Genomic DNA, 17,343 nt, shown 5'->3' with positions numbered 1-17,343 from the left:
CCCACATTCTCAATACCCCATTAGACCCGGGTCTTTCAGAAAGAATTTTCCATCGGGATGGTGTTTAGAGAGGAAATGGCCTGGGAAGCAAAGCTGGAGTCCTGGATGAAGGAGAAGGATCCTCGGGGAGCTGATTACATGGCATTTCCTCACCCATCATATGTTCATGCTGGATAGCTTTGCGGGTTTGAGTTGAGCCGAGTTTTGTGAGAGAGAGAAAGAGAAAGGAGGGGAATGTGACTGGAGACAATGAAGGTCCCTCTTTTCAAAGTGACTGCTAGAAAGGAACCTGGTGGTGTTTAGGATGAATGTCTAAAAAAGGCATAGGTTGAAATGTTTTTCTCATTTGTTCGCTAATCATTATATATACTGCCACCCAAACTATATAGCTCTAAGAAGAATTTACTCAGAAGTTAAAAAAACTAGATCATGGATAAACTGACCTTTTTGTTAAAATCAGAGTAATGGAAAGGGTATGAGAATGACAGATTGGGCAAATTTTGAGGACTATATAAACAAGAACAAAAATGATATAAATGACAGGACAATAAAATGGAGGAAAAGAACAAGGAATATTTTTCATTCCTGAGACAGATAGGAACATAGGTTTATACCTACTATTCCTACAAAGGGCAAAAGCAAGAACGGAAGTCAACCAACTTTTAATTTTTTTATTTTTTTTACTTTATTTTTTCTCCTTTGTGTTATTAGTTTTCTAACTCTTTACACTTACTTCTCACTTCTATTCTATCTTTTCACTTCTCTATCCTATAAATAAATGTTTTCACATTTTCATTGTATATATGTTTTTTGAAACTTTAATAAAAACTATTTTAAAAAACTAGATCACTAAAATCTATCCCATTAATTCTGATAATGATAGTGATGATCATCGTTCACACAGCAATATAACATCATTTCTTTTTAAATGCATTCTGCTGTTTCTTTATCATGTTGACATGGAGAAATAACCATGGATAAGACTGTGAGTGCAAAATAGTGAAAGGACAGAGGCAACCACCTAAAAAAACAATTTCCACCAATAAAACCCCACTAAATTTAGTAAACAAATTACTAAAGAAAGAAATGCCTAAGAACATGCATAATTACATATTTATAGACATAACTTTAAATGTTATTGTTACACTGAAAAAGGAGTCAAGATATTTCCATTAAACCTTGACTACTGAAAAAGGAACTAATAACAATTATTCTGAAGTGCTTTTACCTGTTGTTGAACTATCTTGGTGAACACACGATGAAGTAAGCAATGAGTTTGGCTGGTTGCTCCTGGTAGACCGGTCTTGAGATTCTAGGAAATAAAACTGTTTATATGGCAAAGAAACAACATAATCCTCTTTATATACATGTAATTAAAATGTATGCAAGTTATGCACATGGCATGGCTCTTCAATAAGTCCTGTTAATTTGTGTACAGAATTACTGGAAATTTTGATCATGACTAGCAGGCGTTCTATTTGCAAGTCATATGTTTTTCAATTAAGTATGCACAGTATATTTTATTCATGGGATTTCCATAGCTCAGTAAAAGAGCACATGTTTTGTATTCATAAGACTTTAGGTTTAATAAAACGCTAAATGGAAAAAAATAAAACACCTAATTTTAGATAATAAATATTATTAGATACCGATGTCCTAAGATTCCTAATGACGACAGATATGAACTTAGAAATCTTGCCCACAACATATTTGGATTATTTTGGATGTGGGAAGCCAGAACAATGAATTATGAAAGGAATAAGTCTGCTGTGTGATCATATGATAAAGAGAGGTTTTGGTAACACAAAAAGAAGAAACAGAGGCCTGTTAGTGTGGGATAGAGAAAAGGAAAACTGAACCTTGAGCATGAGGGAGGGGGACACTATCCTGTTTCTGATTTTTCTGTAGGCACATTAACCATTATGAGGAAATATGGTGGACTTGAAATACAGTCACCATGGAATAAAAAAGGGATGTGCATTTCAGTAAATTTAATAAAGAATCCATGTTACCTAAACTGAATTCAATTATTTCAGTAGATTCTGTAATTGTGCTAAAAAACGGTTCCTTCTTTTCTTTTCTTGAGAATGAAGGCACCATTTTTGAAAGGCGTTCAATTTCAGGAAGCTTTAAAAAGGAAAAAAAAGGAATGAAGAAAATATGAAAATCAAGTCCTCCTTAAAATAAGACAAGATGATTTGCTATGAAACTTACAGTAGATTGAATATGTAGACAAAGAAAAGAAATGAAGACATTAGATAACTTCAATGGGAAATGAACACTTATGACTGCAAGCTATAAAGACTACCATTAAAATATTTCTTTAAATATACTATACCCATATAATCCAAGTCCTTATAATCCAGTGGTTCTCAACCTGTGGATCCCCAAGTGTTTTGGCCTACAACTCCCAGAAATTCCAGCCAGTTTACCAGCTGTTAGGATTTCTGGGAGTTGAAGGCCAAAACATCTGGGGACCCACAGGTTAAAAACCACTGTTATAGTTCATGGAATCAGAGAATCAGGGAATTGAAAGAGCTTCATAGGTCACTGAGTCCAGTTCCCCATGTAACGCATAATCTTCAATTTAGAGCATCTCCAGCACATAAATGCTCATTCTCTCTTTGGAGATGTTCAGAGAGAGATCCCACCACCTCACTCTCTTACTCTTAGCCCCTATGGTTACACATTGTATTGTTGCATTGTCTGCACCTGCAACGGCCTGCCCGAAAGTGGCTGTGAGGAAATTACTGATTCTTGGTGTTTATTCTACATTTTTAAGGTTAGCTTTTAGCCTATCATTAGCTTTAAACATTGTTTTTCATTCTTCTGCTGAAAATAAAGTAACTGCTTTGGAAGACAGTGATGGGACATTTGTACAATGTAGCTAGCTCAGTGAAGTTGATGGCGGAGGATCATCGCTTCAATTCTGGTGGTCTTTGCTTCTTCCAGAACCGACATTGTTTCTCAAGAGTTTTGCAGGATTTTCCGAAGGCAACGCTGATAGAATCTTTCCCAGAAGTAGAGAATGAAGTTTGTAGATGGTCCATATTTCACAGGCGTACAATAAAGTTAGGAGGACAATAGCTTTATAAACAAGCATCTCAGTATCCCTACGAATGTCCTGCGCCTCAAACACTCTCTACTAAAAAAACAGAACTGTAAAAAGTTCCTCCATGCCAGCATCACCATCATCCCCTCCCGTATAGAAAATAAGGTCAAGAGCATGCCCAGCAGCATGAGATGTTCCAGCAACCAAATGCTTACCTCTTTTAGCAGAAAGTTCATGCCAAATTCAGATTTGAAATAAGAAGGGATGATTTTCCTCCTTATATTCATAAGACATGTCTTTCCGGCCATGATTTCCTGCCTAACAAGGTTTTTTTTTTTACAGAGAAGGAACATATTATATACTAATATAATAATTTGACATAATAAGTTCCAGACAACTTATTCAAGAATTCTAACATGCTCAGGATAAAGTTTAAAATGTTTTAAATGAAAAATAGACAAACTGCAATGCATTTATTTATTCATTTATGTATTTGCCATGTTTATATGCCACTTTTTTCACCCTAAAGGTGACTCAAGAGTGGCGCACATAAAGGCACAATTCGATGCCATACAACACATATTCGGCAAGTAAAACATATACATTAAAACACCGCTAAAACATTTCAAGACTAACATTATTAACATCACATTAATTCTACACTGTAGAATTAATGCAGTTTGATATCATTTTAATCACCATGGTTCAATACTATGAAACTATGGGAGTTGCAATTTTATGAGATCTATAGACTTCCTTGTCAAATAGTGCTGGTGCCCCACCAAACTAAAACTTCCAAATTCCACAATATTTTTTATTGCTACCAACATCTTGCTTACACTTAGGTCCTCATACTCAGAAATAAATATTTAATATATGTAATTTTAATTCAATTTATTTTAAGCTTATGTTTTCTATGTGTTTAAGGCATTGAATAATTGCCATATGTAAGCCGCCTTGAGTCACTTTTGGGGTAGAGAAAGGCGGGGTATAAATAGGGTAAATAATAAATAAATAAATACAGACTTATTTTTCATGTAATCTTTTTTGGGTTGCACTTTCTTTTTTTAATACATTCTACTCAATTTTAATAACACCCCTCAACCCCACCCCCATCACCCTTCCCTCCTGACCACATATCTTTATCTTTAACCGTGTGCACAATTTCCTTAATTTCTGTACAATATTTACATTGGCTTCACCTTTTATGTCCATTCTATATATGTCTTCCTTTTATTTTTAATTTCTTCTGATTTATCCTTCTGTGTATCCTCTAAAATTACAAATGCTATAATTTCAGATTGGACCGAATCATAAATATATAACTCCCCAATTCCATAGCATTGAGCCATGGCAGGTAAGTAATGTGAAACTGCATTAATTCTAAAGAATAAATGCACCTTTGGTCTCTTTTCCTGACAGAATGATATCCGCAGTTAATAAAGGAGAAAAGTGAATGAATATACCTATCTATACATTTGGGCTACAAAAAATAGAAGGAATGGGAGGAAGCTATCCTTTCCTTTCTTCACAGAGTACAAGAAAAATTTATTTCAGTCCCTTCCCATGGCTTACTTCACTCTGGACATTGCTAGTACTTTCTGCATGGCTTAACCTCCAGGAAAAACGGGTAGTTTTTCTCTGAAAGATGAGATACTGCAAAAGCAACACAAAACTGCAAGGGTTTGCTACTGCCTCCTGCAAAAAAAAAACTATCAAGAATACTTCTCACAGTCAGTAGACAAAAAAGTATTCTGTCCTTGGCAGATAATTTTTCACTTTTTTTAGCAGTTGGCCAGTTCTGCTGTTTTTTCACATGTTGCACAGTCAGGAAGGAAAGGGAAGAGAAGGAAGAAATCACTTATGTTCTCCTACAAAACCTCTACTGGTGCAATTGTGAGAATCTGATTAAATATGGGCTTGTCTACACTGGATCAAAAACCTCAATTTGCTGTGAATCTACCACTGTCCGTCTCCATGACACATGGTGACTTTTGGTGAGTAGCCTTGTTTTATGAAGGTTTAACCCGACTTTGCCCTACTTCAGGAAAAGTTGAGGAATGCCCTGGAGTTTGCTGGAAATTCTGCAGTATACTAGGTCTTCAAAGTAGTCCAGACACTCTATTGGAGTCAATGCAGCTGGGCACTGGCACTAGATTCAGCATACAAGCAGGACCTGGGGTTGCTTTAAGTCTGATTCACCTACACAATGTAGACATGCAATGCTTTTGTGTGTGTGTGTGTGTATGAATATATATCTATATCAGGAAAGGCTCTATAAATATAATAACAGAATCAAGAGTTTTATTCAGAACCTATAGACATCAGCAAGACATACAGCTGCCCCAATTGCCTTCAATCAATAACTTGTGAATTACACTGTGCAATAAACAACACTGTCATCTAGCAACACTATTACCTGGTTTGCTCTAACTTGATCTGCCAGGGGGATATCTGAGCTGCCTCTTCTTGGCTGCATGAAAAGAAATGAAATAAACATCAAAAGATGTTATCCATTAGAATACATATCGTTTTAAAATACATAATGAAAGATTTTAAACAATGTCACTATTTCATTATTGAAATTATTTATTACTATGAAATAATAAATAATACTAACAATATTTTTATTTTATTTTATTTATATACCACTCATCTCCCCCAGGGGGACCCAGAGCAGTCTAACATAACATCACAATAAAAATGAAACATTTAACAAAGGTACACTTATATCTAATGATTTCAATAATGCTCATTCCATCAATATAACATCCAGACACCTTAAGTGGAATTAAAATTGGCCATGATTTTATCTGCATAAAGCATTACATAGTATGAAGGGCAAGGAATTGAGACCTGTGCCTGAAAAGCTGATTGGTTTTCTAAAAGTGCCATAGATGGAAAATCTTCCTTGTAAATACAGGTGTCACGTCAGTGGAATGTTGTTTCCTCTGTAGTCACGACAAAGACCACAGAGTCTGTGTGTATGGCTAGCAAGAAAGATCTCTGGACCTCTTACTAGTTATAGCAAATTTTGAACTTCTATAAACTGTAAGACTGGATTGTGGTTTCTTTTTCTTTCTTTTTGCTCTCAATCATTTTCTCACCTAGTCTCTCTCTGACTTCTTCTCTTATACACATGTATAGACAGTGATCAAGTCAGTGGTATGGATTATGGTAACCTTTTGTCCCCCTGAACTCTTACCGTAATTTCTGCCAATATTCCTCACTTTTCCTTGCGAGTGCCTCCCCTGATGGATGCTGTGATTGGGAAGTCACAGCCTGCTCATATATTTCAGCAATCTGAGCTGCTTTTTTTTGGTAAAGCCAGAATAGAAAACTAAAATTATTAATCATAAATTAAAAATGGCATGCCTATTAAAAAGTAGAGACGACTAGTATTTTCTGTGAACATATATTTTTCTGGCTGAACGAAGAATCTTTTAACATAGTTTTGATGGCTCTGATTCATTCAGTAATCAAATGGGAACCATGTTTGTCTTCCTTCAGTACACTGGAACATCTCCTGTTAACCAGGAATTCTCAAAGATAATTGCTAGTGGTTCTCAGATCAAGTATGCCAATTCTTTTAATACTCTTGGATGTAGTTGATATGCCACGGCAAACAAATTTGCTTAAAGTGAATAGGCATTACTGTATTACCTGCTTTCCCCCTATTGCATTATCTGCTTCATTTTCCCTAGGTTCAGCACTGATTTTCTTCGTGGATTCTCTGTCCCAGTAGCATTTCACCATTTTCTCCATCCATTCCCCTCTTTTGCTAAGGACTTAACAAAAAAAGCCCTTTAATTTTTTAACTCTTCTAGCAAGCATGAACTGGCTGCTTTAGCTTCTCTGACTGTTTCACTAAACCTGACAGCTATATACCTGAACTCCCCTTTTGTAATTCCCTCTTTTTTCCAACTCTCTTACATGACTCTTTTAAATTTTAACTCAGCTGAAGTTCCTTAGACCGCCATCCCGTTTTCTTTAGACATCTCCATTTTTCTTTCCCATTGAAACTGTATGAAATTGTGCCTTCAATATCTATCTCACTTGAAAGAAACTCTAATTCATCATGTCCCCCTTCATTTTTAGTATTCCTGATCACAGTAGTATTCCACAACATTTATTGAAATATACTTTCTTAAAGTCTAGTTGGCATCCACTTTCTGTTGTATAATAACTCCAGGAGAACATGGTCACTTTTCACCCAAGGATCCTGCCACTTCTACTCTATTAATCAGTCCATCACTGTTGCTTAGGATCAGATCTAAAACTCTGGGCTTTGGGGGACCATAAACTTCATTTTTAGTAAGGAGGGTAGTGGAAGGACAGAGTGAGAGGCAAAGCATCAGCATGGTGGCATGATGTGGCGTGAGTTTGCGGTTAAATCATTGAAAAGCGGTTGGAGGTTAAGTTGCAGTTCCTCAAGTAGGTGGCCCAGCTGGGTAGTTCACCATCATTGCTTGGAGAGACACTATAGGGAAATGAGATCTATTTTGCTGATTATTAGGGCACAACAAGATCACATTTCAGGTACGTTGAGAGGAGCGTCTTTGTGATCATGGCAACAGAGCCACGAATACCAAATAATTATTCAGTGTTCATGGATATGAATACAAAATACCTTGAATGAATCCCAAATGAGAAGTCTACCTTATACATTCATAACTACTCAGCAAGTGTAGTTAATGACTCTTTAAAAGATGAGGTTGTAGATATAAGTTCTGGGCTAATTCTGTAAAACAGAGAGTAAAATGCTCCATCTGACTTGATGAAGGTTAAACTAGAAGAACAGGTGAGCAAAACAGAAAGGGTATATGAAGGCAAATATTACTAATGCCACAAAAATAGAATATAGAAGTTCTTACCTCTAGCACAGAGATCTGAAGGTTCTTCAAGGCTGGGGAAAGACTGCAGCAAGCACAAATAGGCTGTGTCACTTATAAACATATGAATGTGAATCATTTCAGTAATCAAAACTGTATCCCACCCAGGACACTGCTTATTAAATGGCAGTAACGTGCAGTGCTTATAGTGGCCTCTATTTTAAGTGTGTTTATTGTATTTTAATCTGTTTTTACCACACTATTACTATGCAACTTTTGTATTGCGCTTTTTAAACTTGATGAACTGTGGGATTGTTGAGTCCTCATGGGGAAATAGGCAGGGTATAAATAAAGTCAATAATAATCATAATAACAAAAACAACATGCTTCAGCTGTACTTCATAAAAATGAAATCAGTCTGTAAATATTTGATTTGTATATCTATTTTTGGGGGGCCCTGGTGGCACAGTGTGTTAAAGTGCTGAGCTGCTGAACTTGCGGACCAAAAGATCCCAGGTTCAAATCCTGGGAGCGGAATGAGTGCCTGCTATTAGCCCCAGCTCCTGCCAACCTAGCAGTTCGAAAACATGCAAATATGAGTAGATCAATAGGTACCGCTCGGGCGGGAAGGTAGCGACGCTCCATGCACCAACCCTCAAGAGTCGGTCACGACTGGACTTAACGTCAGGGGAAAACCTTTACCTTTACCTATATCTATTTTATATACATATATAAAATATTTCAAGTAAATATTTATTAGGTGGAAAGGAGTCACGAAAAAATGTCTTGGACCTTCACTTTGCCCAATTATTTTTATTACTTTTTATTTTTACTCAGATATATCTCACCCTTTTCCCGATAATAGGGCTCAATGTGGATCTAAGACAAGGCTTCTGCCACAATCTGTTCTACTTATGAGATTATCTATAAATCAGTATTTTCACTCTTCAGTTTCTGCCCTTTAAATTGTTAAAAACCAACAAAACTAAGTGAGGGCAAAATAGTTATTTTTAAAAATTTCATTGCTTGCTGGGGAGCATTGTGCTGAGATCTGGCAGAAAAGGCACCCTGTTTTGGTTTGAACATGGCTGTTACAGGAACAAGCCTCATTGTTGTGTGTATTTCCACCTTTCTATTTTTCTGAAATAGATTGAAGTTCTGTCCAAATGGGAATAGTATGGTTTGCCCACCAAACTGGGATTCAAAACCACAATCAAAGTCTAACTGTTTGTTAAGGTTTGTTTCTCTTTTGACAAGTAAAAATAGTTTGCTGCAAAAGATAAGAAATGTAGGGGAAGATGGAACAGAAGCAAAATTTGGGGTATGTTGGAGGTGAATCATTGTTGCTATTTGTGATAACAATACCTTTTTGTTTTAAACCATTTAAAATGTGTATATTGATCACCATAACTAGCTTGAGGAGATCTGCAGCATGTTCCTTTTCCTCTTCTATTCTTGGATCTTTGATGGTCATTTCATGAATTTCTTCTTCCTGCTTCATTATTTTTTCAATGTACTCCTAACAAAGTGGAAATTAATACAAACAAGTTTTCTTAGGCTGCAATCCTAAACATATTTTGCAGAGATTAATATTTATCACAGTGACAAGAGGGTAAATGTAAAATCTGATAATAGTGTATTTTTACTTTATTACTTTTGCCAGTAATAATGTCACCATATTCTTCCTCCAATTTCTTGAAAGAAGCCTGCTGTCCTCATCCTGCTATCTGAATCCTCCTGTTGAGTTGTGGGCTGTGGCGCAGGCGGGAGAGCAATCCAGCTGCAATTAACTGCAATGAATCACTCTGACCAGGAGGTCATGAGTTTGAGGTCTTGTCTTTGTTCTGTGTTAAAAGGCATTGAATGTGTAAAAAGGCCTATATGTGTAATGTGATCTGCCCTGAGTCCCCTTCGGGGTGAGAAGGGCGGAATATAAATGCTGCAAATAAATAAATAAATAAATAAATATATTATCTATGTTTAGTTATTTATATTTACTGCTGAGAAATACCTGTGGTTTTACCCAGCTAGGGTTTGATTTACCTTGAGAGAAAGTTGCAATTTGAGTCTCAGTTCATCAGTGATTGGCTCATACTGGATCAATTGATGAATCTGAAGTACATCTGGACATTTCAGTATAGGTGCAGGAGAATTTGCCAGCTCTTTGAATTCTATGCATAGACCTTTCCAAGCATGTGTTCCAAATGGAGGGCCTGGAGTTTTTCTCTGAACCCAAATGACAAAAAGAAGACTCAGATATTTCAGCAAAACAACATCTTAGCCATGTTTATCAAAGCTACAGTCTGTTAACAAATCTGCTTTCAGACAGACAGAAGGAATGCTATTGCTCGCAAAACAGGAATCACATTGGGATAAACAAATGTAAAATTCTGAATGAAGATTACTTTTAAATCCAACACAATGTTTTTATAGCTAGATTGATGGACAATAGAAAAACGTTATTAAAAGTAAAATTGGGGTGATGGTGGCTCTGAGAGATGGTGGCATAACTATCACTGTGCTCTTTTCCCTGCTGAATAATGGAAATTTAATATAAACCAGGATAACAGGAAATCAAGAGTTGGAATAATTAGCTGAAAGAAAAGGAAGATGTCAAAGGAAAAATGATGACAAAATGATGAGCTTAAAGACGTTTTGCTACTTAAAGAGAAATTTAAGAATTTTATAGACCTGGATTTGGGGGTTAAAAACTTGGAAGTCAATTATATATATAAATATAGCAGTAGTAGAACAGTTTATAAGTTTATGTTTAGCATTAGTTTTCTTTAGTTGGGCTATTATACTATCTTTGTCTTCAATTAATAGTAATGGTAGTCTTTTCTCTCATTTTTTAAATTTAAGTATGCATTTGTCAAAGTATTTGTCAAGTCAAAGACTGTATGATAAAGTGGGATCAAAATTTTGGATATAATATTCAGATGGAATACTGGGAAAATGTGGTCTAAGGAAATTAAACTACGCTCATGTAATGAACTTTATAAAACGATGTAATGTTGGTTATTTCCAGAAAAATGCCCAAAATACATAAGTAAATTTGTAATGTATGTTGAAAGTGATAACAACAGGTTGGAAAATTTCATCATACATGGTGTATTTATTCTAAGGCTAAGACATTTTGGAGTTTTTTTGTGTGTGTTAGGAGCGACTTGAGAAACTGGAAGTCGCTTCTGGTATGATAGAATTGGCCATGTGCAAGGACATTGCCCAGGGGACGCCCGGATGTTTTGATGTTTTTACCATCCTTGTGGGGGGCTTCTGTCATGTCTCCGCATAGGGAGCTGGAGTTGATAGAGGGAGCTCATCCGCAATCTCCCCAGATTCGAACCAGCAACCTTCAGGTCAGCAACCCAACCTTCAAGTCAGCAGTCCTGCTGGCACAAGGGTTTAATCAATTGTGCCACCAGGGGCTCCTATTTTGTAGTGAAATATATAATTTGATACAGAACATTTAGAATATTAATATTCAATTGAATCCAGAATTGTTTGTATTGGGACTGATTGATGATCAAATAGAGAACATGGATTACTATGCTATATGACGTCAGCAGCAAAATTAGTATGTGCACAGAAATAGAAAAAACATTGTAATTCCAACAAGTGAGGAGTAGCTGTTGAAATCTGACTGACCTAGCTGAAATGGAGAATTGATCAATGACTGATTAGAATAAAGATATTGGCAGCATTCTGAAAAGACTGGAAACCTTTTATTGCAATTTTGAAGAAAAAAGGAAACAATATGTTAACTATAGTTTTTGACACTTAAAAGATTTGGGTGACCTGAATCAGTATACAGTAATTATAGCTGAAGAAGTTATTTTATACTGTAAAATGTAAAACCATAATTAGAAAAATTGTAAGTCAATGTCAATACCTTTCTTTCTTTGTTGTTCTTTCTTTTGTTTTGAGTACTTTTCCTTTTTTGGGAATATGCATATTTTTTCTTATAGAACATAACGAATAAAATATTTTTAAAAAGAAACACTGACAGGGAAAGAGAACTGCTTTGACATAGGAACTCATGTTCTTTATTCTTTCTTTTTTTGGAAGAAAATTATGGACACTTAACAATAATTTAATTTTTATTTATCTATTGAGTTTATATCACACCTTTCTTGCAAAATTAATTTCACACACTTCACACAATTGTTTAGTTTCAGTAGCTTAAGATTATTGAAGATACAAAATTCATATCATATACCATGTGCAGCAAATAAGTTCCTATTATTATGTCACAAAGAAGTGTTAAATAAATTTCTTTTGAAAACCGTATACCTCAACCGGAGGAAATTTTTCCCAGGCTCTTGACTGGAGATTATAAGGGACAACAGTGGTAGGATCTCTCTTCATTACCCATTGAGATGTCACAGTCAGAGGACAGAGGATAGTAATGCTTAAGACTCCTAAATTGAAAGATATATAGAAAAAACATATCATCAATCACTGAGAAGCCATTCAGGACAAATTTCACAAGTGAAAAGTGCATGGCAAAGTACAGTCTAAAAGTATATCATCTGTTGGTAGATACAATAATCCATCTGAACATAGTTAAATTGCTTGTTGTGTGGGATATAGTTTTGCTGCTGCAACCAATTAAATTGTTACTGAAGAGAAATTATACACCACATATATTTCAATACCTATTTAGATATATACTTCCTTAAAAACACTACCCTTCTATTTAAAAAATATGGTCCAGGAAACTCAAGTATAGATCAATTAGTATGACCACAAATAAGTAAAATAATCTCCTTCTCTCTCTTTCTCTATCTTTCTCTCCCCCTTTCTCCAAAATACAATGGAAGAGAATTTAAAAACTTTCAAATAATCCAGTAATAAGGCACAAATCAATGAAATTCAATGAATACAAATGCAAAATGTGATATTTAGCCCAAACCATCAAATGCAGAGATACTGGATATTGGGTAAGGACTACTACATGTAAAAGGACCTTGTGGTTATTGCTATAGATCAATTAGTATAAGCACAAATAAGTAAAAATGTTAGAAAGGATAAGGACTACCACATGTAAACAATAGGACCTTCTTGTTATTGCTGATGATACACTAAAGATGAACCAGCATACTGATGCTATAGCAAAGAAGGCAAATTTTATTTTAGTCTGCATTAGTGTCCAAGTCAATGGAAATAATAGTCACAATGTGCTAGACAGGCCTCATCAATAGTGCTGCATTCAGTTCTGGGGGTCTCATTTTAAAAACGCTGGGGCTGGGTCAGAGAAGGGCGACAAGGATGATAAGAGATATGGCGAACAAAACAAATGAGGAAAAATTGAAGGAGCTAGGCATGTTCAGCCTGGTGAAGAGAGTATCTTAGGGGTTGTCATAAAAAGGATGGGGCAGGTCTATTGTCTGCTGTCCCAAAGGGTAGAACCCCAGGGTAAGGGTTTATGGTTATAGGAGCAGATTTCAATTAAACACTAGCAGGAACATCTTGATAACAAGAGTGGACAACGAAGGAGCCAATTGACTAGAGAGGCAGTGCCATGTAATCATAGTTCCTGCCATGCTTTTTAGCCATGCTTTGTATATCTGTATCCCAGATGAAGGGGTGCCTAGGTGCCTAGTTTCTGAATAAAACTTCTACATTTTTGAGAATTATTGTTTTCTGAACTAGAGTTAGATTGTACCTTACAGATTGTTAGAACTCGCACTATCCTGAATCGCTGCAAGCATGAAGTTGGAGAATGGCAACCACATTTGTGAATTGGGAGTGGAGGCGAAGGAATTATGCTAAAAGAGACTTCAAAAATGCTGACAAGAAACAGGGTCTAAACTAGAACTTAAAGGTGGGACACGCAGTGCATTTTTCTAATAAGTTTCTGAAAGATTAACAATCTTCAAGAGAATTTACTCCGCACGTAGGTGTTTGCTATTAAGAAACTTGTGAATTAAGTAACTGCAAAACTGATTTTATATATATATAAAAAATTCATTTTGTTCACTCCCACAACACTCTCCCAATACATGCATGTCCAAATAACGAAATATGCAAAGCATATATCTAGTATACAAAATATAGAAAAACTCAAGGGGGAAAGCTCTGAAAATTAAGAATATATTATGAATGGAATTATTCATTCTTGCCTGGGCATTCTGGTATTGGTTCTTGCAGAACTACTGTAACTGGATCCCCATATGCCATAGCCAAATATTCTTCCATGTCCTTCGTACGGAGCAGTTCAGTTCCTGAGCCATCAGCATAGACAATGAAGAATCTAAACAGTCAGTCACACAAATCAAATCAGAATGATATATTGATTTATTGTGATCAACCAATTGTATCTTATCCTGTGTCTCAAAATCTCAGGGTGACATACACATAAATCAATTAAAATCATTTGGAGCATTTAAAATGTAATGTTTTTAATGTATGCATTTAAAATATATTCAGCAATTTAATCTTTTACATCGTTAAATATTTTAACAGTCACAATTCACTGAAACACTTTGTAATAGGTACAAATTTTGACAAAATTTTGATCCACAAAGGCTTTATAGAAAGCTATGCTTTAATTTGATGTCAAAAAGAAGCCAGAGATGGCACAACTAGACCTGTAAGGAAAGGGCATAATCAAAGGATGATGGCAAAGAACACTCTCCCCACACCCTTATTCAGTGTGTTGTTCCCAGTAGTGTAACAGAGAGGAGGCCATTCTTTTGTAGTTTTTGAAGTACTGAGATGCCCAGCAAAATATCATCTCAGAGCACCTTGAAATTCAGACCAGAAGTATATTGGTAGCCAGTGCAATAATTTTAAAAATTCTTCAAGACAGTGTAGAATCCATTGCAGAGTGCACTACAGTAGTCTAATTCAGAGGTTACTACGTAGTGCATGAACCATTGTGATTAGCTCTGTACAGGAAAAGCCAAAGTTGGCACCAGACAAACATGGGTGCTCTTGTGAAAGAGACAGAGTTATGACTAATCCCACTGTGTGAACCCGTCCTCTAAGACAGTGGTTCTCAACCCGTGAGTCCCTAGGAGCCTACAACTCCCAGAAATCCCAGCCAGTTTACCAGCTGTTAAGATTTGGGAGCTGAAGGCCAAAACATCTGGGACTCGCAAGCTGAGAACCACTAATCTAAGAGCACAACCCAGTCCAGGACAAAGAAACCACGAATCCACAGAACTTTCATCTTATGAGAAAGAAGAGATATGAAGTGAACGGAATTGAGATTAAGGAACAGTTTATTTAGAGGAAACACCATATACTGATCACATACCTGGGTGCATGCTCCCCATATATGACTGGAGTCTCTGTATACATGGGTTCTGATTTTTTTACACCAGAATCAATGGAAGCAATGTATTCAGATGTGCTGCCATCAGCCATGACCTGCAATAAAAAACAAAATTGCATTTCTGTAACATGCCTCCTGAAACTTTTGTTCTTTCTGGTAGCATTTAAGAAAAGGCCTTTTCCAACTGTAACTACAGAGAGAAGTTGTCAGTGCCAGCATATGACTTTATAAAGCCCATCTGTTGCAATCAACTATAAAATGCAAGGATCCTTTTAACTTTAAAAGGTTGCACTGGAATAGAGTGCCATTTTTTAAACAAATATATGGCAAAAATTTTAAAAATCTTCCATAAAATATTAGAAATTAGATTTATTTAGCCCTCCTTTTGTAATATTTTATGAAAGGTTTTTAATGGGTTAAGAGTTAAAATTGCACAAATCAATCACAAAGAGATATATGTTTCTATGTAATGTTGCAAAATCAGTTTACCCAAAATGTTTGTTACATTAGGAGCAGATACATTAATGATAAAGACAGTTAAGGTATGTTCTATTCATATACAGAAAAACGAACACAGAGACATAAGTCAGCACAGCTGTGTACCTTCAAAGTAGTAGCCAGACCCAAGAATTAGAATAGCTAATGACTGAATGTAAAATGGAGGAAATACAGTAGAGTCTCACTTATCCAACATAAACGAGCCGGCAGAACGTTGGATAAGCGAATATGTTGGATAATAAGGAGAGATTAAGGAGAAGCCTATTAAACATCAAATTAGGTTATGATTTTACAAATTAAGCAGCAAAACTAAAAAATATGTGCCTTTGAGGTCTGTTGTGATGAACCTATTACCATAATAAGAAGAATGTCCAAGGCGTGACCATGATAAACTTATTTGTAAAAATGAAACAGTTTATGTCACTTATATGCCTAAATGAAATCGTTTATATCTGTGTTCTGAACATGGCTTGCAGACTGCTATCCTAAAGTAATGGGAGAAATCAATTTATAGCAGAGGACAACTGGCTTACTGAAACCAAAAACATGTCACTTCATATCAGAAGACTTTCAATGGAGGTATGAAAGAAAATGGAAAAACAGAAACAGAAGGAAATACAAATAGGTTTTTAAATTTTTCTATGGAATCACACAATTTTAAATGTAGAAAGGAGTGTTGATATATACAGGAATTAGAGCACTATTCAAACACCTCCAAAAAAGGAAATACCACTACTCTCTGAGCTAGTCTATTCCACTATCAAAAAGTCCATATAGCAAATAAGTTCTTCTAAATTTGTAGATGGAATCCCTTTCTTTTTTAATTGACTTGTGTTCTAACCTTGGGAGCAACAGAAAACAAGCTGACATCATCTTTGATATTATATCCCTTAAGATATATAAAGATAGTTTTTATGCCACCATTCAATATTTTTTTTTCAAGTAAACATATACATTGCCTCCAAACTGTTAGGATTTCCTCCAGTCCTCAAGAATTCTCCAGGACTAGTGGTAGTGCATCTGAGGCTGCCTCTATACTGTTATTTAATTCAGTGTAGAACTCGCACACAGCACACATAGACTATTGCAATTTTACTCAGAGTAACTTGATAATCCAGCTTGATCTCAGGTTAAAAAACACAGGAAAAGACTGAATCATCCAGGAAGATCTGGACCTTTCACAGTGTTTCAGCAGAGACTGCCATTTTGGATCCCCACGCAGGATCCAAGATTGCGTTCCCACAGCCACCCTGCATTCCCTGAACTCAGGCAACCAGGAAAGGTGGGATGGCATTGCCTTCTTGCCCACAAGCACAGCACCCACATTTTCCCCAAACTTACAGAAAATCATCCCTTACCAGTCTGTAACTCCTGATTCTGAGCCATGCAGGAAGTGGAGAAGTCTTGGAGAAGGAAATTCCTTCTACTCCCGTAATGATCAGTCACTTTCTACATGATGCAGAATCAGGAAATTCTGCAGCAATGGTAAAGGACAAATTTATGTAGGTTTGGATAGGTGGTGTGCAGGGAGGGTAGGAAAGCCAGACCATGACCAGTTATATCGAACCGGCTTCAGAATGGCTGGGCTGTCTGGTCAGTCCCCTGCCATGGAAGTGGCTTAGAGCTGCCTAAAATAGATACAATGTGGCTCAGAATCGATTTTTATGCCAGTTCCAGCC

At 36.1% G+C, this 17,343-nt stretch overlaps 1 protein-coding gene across 12 annotated transcripts in view; it reads right to left on the bottom strand.

Annotated features, from left to right (window-relative positions):
* The window catches only part of spag17 (sperm associated antigen 17), a 133,123-nt gene that overhangs the window by 39,043 nt on the left and 76,737 nt on the right, over window positions 1–17,343 (bottom strand). For 6 of the 12 annotated variants that reach the window (XR_010003338.1, XR_010003337.1, XR_010003340.1 and 3 more), the window contains 11 exons: window positions 15,149–15,261; window positions 14,010–14,140; window positions 12,178–12,305; window positions 9,928–10,110; window positions 9,290–9,403; window positions 7,927–7,969; window positions 6,258–6,363; window positions 5,472–5,525; window positions 3,268–3,370; window positions 2,013–2,127; window positions 1,229–1,312 (listed from right to left, as the gene is read on the bottom strand). Coding sequence is in view for 5 of the 12 variants with exons in the window: in XM_008115276.3 (XP_008113483.1) it covers window positions 1,229–1,312; window positions 2,013–2,127; window positions 3,268–3,370; window positions 5,472–5,525; window positions 6,258–6,363; window positions 7,927–7,969; window positions 9,290–9,403; window positions 9,928–10,110; window positions 12,178–12,305; window positions 14,010–14,140; window positions 15,149–15,261 (1,174 nt within the window). In the remaining 7 variants the exon portion in view is untranslated. Of the gene's footprint in view, window positions 1–1,228; window positions 1,313–2,012; window positions 2,128–3,267; window positions 3,371–5,471; window positions 5,526–6,251; window positions 6,364–7,926; window positions 7,970–9,249; window positions 9,404–9,927; window positions 10,111–12,177; window positions 12,306–14,009; window positions 14,141–15,148; window positions 15,262–17,343 lie in introns of those variants that run through there. The other 6 variants (XR_010003339.1, XR_010003341.1, XR_010003343.1 and 3 more) reach the window with 6 other exon arrangements.

This window comes from Anolis carolinensis, chromosome 2, assembly GCF_035594765.1.
Source record: "Anolis carolinensis isolate JA03-04 chromosome 2, rAnoCar3.1.pri, whole genome shotgun sequence".
In the NCBI taxonomy this organism is placed as follows: Eukaryota; Metazoa; Chordata; class Lepidosauria; order Squamata; family Dactyloidae; genus Anolis; species Anolis carolinensis.
This window is presented reverse-complemented; position numbering and strand designations above follow the sequence as displayed.